The sequence below is a fragment of the Monopterus albus genome, unplaced genomic scaffold (genome assembly GCF_001952655.1).
Source record: "Monopterus albus unplaced genomic scaffold, M_albus_1.0 scaffold61.1, whole genome shotgun sequence".
NCBI classification, from domain to species: Eukaryota; Metazoa; Chordata; class Actinopteri; order Synbranchiformes; family Synbranchidae; genus Monopterus; species Monopterus albus.
In genome coordinates, this window is record NW_018127941.1 from 237163 (window position 1) to 240979 (window position 3817).

A 3817-nucleotide genomic window follows, 5' to 3' on the forward strand; every position below is an offset into this window, starting at 1 on the left:
ACACAGAAAACAACAAAGATTTTCTTACATCCTATCATAATCATGAACACCACTCAATAATAAGAATTTAAGTTACCATTAGCAATTTCCATTAATACTTACCAAACTTAAATATCAAAAATCAATTATCAAAAATCATTCAACAACCTATGAGTTCACACCACCTACGTGTATGCATTTATATGTCAGTATGTTTTAACCTTTAGCTAGTTTATGTAGGATCCACGGTCTTTACTCCGGTCCATGGAGCTCTTCAATCTCTCACTCAGGGAGATCAGGGGATAGGATTTCCAAGGGGCCAGAGCTTGTACTAATTCGTAGGCAGGGGGCTGTGGATACCTACTGTCATTGGCAGTGGTAATGCACTTGAGACAGAGATGTCTAATGCAGGGGATGCAGCCGCATCCACAGAAGGTCAGCAGTGTGACTGCTGCCTCCAAGGATGTAAATACAGACATCACTACATTTTTCCACTTGCCAAAAGTATTATTAAACCAATCACCTTCAATATAATTAACAATACCAGAGTATATATAAACTTACCCATCATTTTTGCAATCTCAAGCTCAAATTCTGCAATTATTTTCCTTTGTGGGGAAAAAAAAAAAAAAGGTTGTCAAATGTTTTGAAACCGATATATTTAAATAGAATTTTAATTAAACCACACACACAGCTTACCTCAGTTCTTGACCATCTTCAAGCAGCTTTTTATACTTTGCATTCCATTGCTCTTCTTTTTCCTTTGTCTGTTTGAGAAAACACGAGTATTTATTCTAGAGGTTAAGTTTAATGAGTGTCATGTTTGGTATTACATGCTTGCGCCTAGTTCACAATGCACTGTGCTTGCTATAGATGAACCAGATTACTCTAAATTGTTTCAGAGGGGACTAAGGTCTAAACAGTCACCCAAACAAGATGACTTCCAGTAGAAAACCTCTTCTCGGTTTTAAACCTATTATTTGTCAAATAAGATATAGAGCAGGACGTACTTCAGCCTGGACTTTGGCAATGGCTGCATCCATGTCTTTCTGACTGTACTTCAGCACTTCAATGATTGCATCCTCTGTGTTTGCTGGCTGGGGGAAAGGAGGGATGAGGCTCTCGAGGACTGGACGAGTCTACGTGACAGTTACAGTGTAAATAAATCACGTTACAAGATGCATCAATAACGCAGTGAATGTAGGGAACTATTAGTTACAGACTCAGTCACTGGTAGATCATCTTACTGGTGCTGCAGCATCAAGTAGCTTGAAATCATTCTTTAGTGGCCTGTTTGTTCCCTCCTTTTCTATCATCTGTGGAGTTTCAAGCCTGAATTGGAGTGAAAAAAAAACAAAAAAAAGACACTTTCAGCTCTGATGTCAGGTGCCAGCAGGTGTCAATAAATCGAAACAGGCCGGTGTCATACCGTGAGGCAAATGCAGCAGGATGGGGGACAGGAGGCTGAGCAGCTGGGCCTGCAGACTTTTTTGGGCTCTCTCTCAGAAGGGGGTCAAATTTTAAATACAAGGATTGTTTCCTCAGTGCAGATTCCTTGAACTGTTGACAACAATAAAACATTTAAACACCTTTCCATGATGCGCTGACAATCAAAGGATGTGATTATTTAACATACATCAAGTTAGAACTTACATTGCTGGACCCAAACTGCTCAAGGTAGTCGATCTGTCCATCAAAGTCATTGGCCATGACTAGAGATAAGGTTCACAGATTAATATTAAAATGAGTTCACTTTTCAATATATGGAACAAAGCACAGAAGTAATTTAACTCCAATAGAAGCACAACAGACTTTCAAAATACTCCAGGTTTTGACTGCAATATTCAGACTAGACAAATCAAGCGTTGCTGCCCCTGTTCACTTACATGTTGCTCCAGGCACAAACTCTTCATTGTCTAACATGCCGGACTGTGACTTCTGCTCAGGCTGACACAGATCAGAAGGCTCAGGAAGACTCTGCACAAGCTGATCACCTTCAGGCTGACGTGCCTCATCATGGTCAGAAGCAGCTTTGTGTTCAGAAACCTGTTATCCCACAGCAATAAAAATATTTTTTGTGAAAGGACTGAGGAGCTGGAAATATATTAGGATTGTATCAAACAACATTATTTCTCTTACTGCTCCAGGGTTGAGTTCAGTTACTGGGACATTCTCTCCAACACTACAGAGGGCAAAAAACAAAAATACATACAGTTGAAATAGTGCTGCTGGCAAGTGAAGTGTCCACTACAAATAAATACTTGGCCCAGTCCATTAAAAATCTCACATACCAGGCTGGCGATGGAGCTTGCTTCTCCTCAGGCTGGTCAGCTTGCTCTGGAGTGGCAGCTTTCATCAGCACAGGGCTGGATTTCCTGCTGCACTTTGGAGAGTTGTTTATGCTTGTTGTTGTGCCAAATGGATTAAAGTTTGGGTCATCAGCCTTGTCAAAGTCAAATGTGTAAGAGTTTTTGGGAAGTGGTACATCAGCAACATCACTGGCATCAGGCTTCAGTGGAGTTTCTTTTGGTGGGTTGACATCAGATGGTGGCTTTCCCTCTTTAGACTTTGCACCACTTGGCCTTTTGACAAATTTCTTGGGTAGAGGTTTCTTTTTAACCTCGATGCCGTCATCAAAATTAAACTCGAGTTTGATGGGGCCTTCTTTGCTTGGGGCAGCAGCTGGCTGGGTTTCAGCAGGTTGAGGTCTAGCTGCATCAGAGGATACTGCCACTGCAGCTTCTGGCTTGACTTCAGGCTGAACAAGTGACTCTTGGACCTCCTCAGGAACATCTACACCATCTGCACATTTGTTTTTCTTCACCTGTGGCTCCTCTGCAGACTGGCTATTGTCCGGCACCTTTCTAACAAGACTAGGAGAATTCTGGATCTTAGAGCCACCAGTCTGGAAAGGATTAATTTCCTCCATGTTATCAAAATCCAAGTTATATGAACCTCTCTCTGGCAGTGGAGCATCTTCCACAAAACTGCCTGATGCTTTGTCTTGGTCAACACTTGAAGGCATTTTAGCAGGCTGCTTTTCATCTGGTGTTGCAGTCCAGGAATCCACATCTGGAATCCTCACCACTACGATCCCACTGCTGTCTGCGGAGCTGATGTTGGTGGAGAGGTCAACCAGTGAGTTTTCCACAGATGGGGTGAATGGAAGTGTCTCATCTAGTGTCGGCTCCGTCTTGGTAGACTCCTCTGAGACATGCTCTGGTTTTGTGCTTTGAGCCTCAGCTTGATGTGTAGTTGGGTTTTCAGCAGCAGGCCTCGCAGGAGTGAGGGCCATCATATTAGAGCTCTGAAATGGGTTGATAGCATCGAGGTTGTCAAAATCCAGCTGGTAGCCACCTTTGCTTTTAATTGGCATGTTGTCATCAGGATAAGATGATGCTTCTGTGGAAAAAGTCAAGAGGATTTCATCAATTTCTCAGCAGTCAGAAAATGTTAGAAGGAAATAACTGTCGTTTTGATAAATCACCTTGCTGGGGCTCATCAAGCTGCTTAGAGTTGTCTTGTGGCAAAACACTGCAAAAAAAAGTATTAATTCCTCAAATTAAACAGATATTTCATTAGGAGTGTGCTGCAGTAAAGGAAATGATACGTACTCTATTTTATCCAAATGTAATGACTCCTTTGCTGTTATACACTCATCCAGAGTTGTCATCTTGACAGACTTATTGGGAGATAGAATTCTTTTTGTCACAGGGTCTCTTCTTGGAGTGTGAAAACAAACCTACAAACAAACAATGTGGGAATGTTACCTGGACACACTTATTTACTGAAAGAATAAAAAAAAAAAACATTTTCACCATCCAGTCCTTTCAAAATT

General features: G+C 41.6%; 1 protein-coding gene across 1 annotated transcript; it reads right to left on the reverse strand.

Moving 5' to 3' along the window:
• Nucleotides 1-206: 206 nt before the first annotated feature.
• On the reverse strand, nt 207-3720 carry LOC109962009 (transforming acidic coiled-coil-containing protein 3-like). The gene is made up of 12 exons (XM_020603340.1): nt 3594-3720; nt 3467-3513; nt 2271-3381; nt 2119-2161; nt 1866-2025; nt 1633-1691; nt 1409-1539; nt 1227-1311; nt 990-1118; nt 679-746; nt 524-587; nt 207-365 (listed from the first exon to the last, which is right to left on the reverse strand). The coding sequence occupies exons 1-12, from the start codon at nt 3650-3652 to the stop codon at nt 207-209; spliced, it is 2115 nt and encodes a 704-aa protein (XP_020458996.1). The 5' UTR covers nt 3653-3720.
• Nucleotides 3721-3817: the final 97 nt, after the last annotated feature.

What these genes read in the sequence shown, in the direction of transcription:
- LOC109962009 (XM_020603340.1), bottom strand. Translation starts at nt 3,652, where the DNA reads ATGACAACTCTGGATGAGTGTATAACAGCAAAGGAGTCATTACATTTG. An exon ending in TTACATTTGGATAAAATAGA is followed by an intron (nt 3,514 to 3,593) that starts GTACGTATCATT and finishes TTTTTTTTGCAG; the next exon opens with TGTTTTGCCACAAGACAACT. An exon ending in GCTTGATGAGCCCCAGCAAG is followed by an intron (nt 3,382 to 3,466) that starts GTGATTTATCAA and finishes CTTTTTCCACAG; the next exon opens with AAGCATCATCTTATCCTGAT.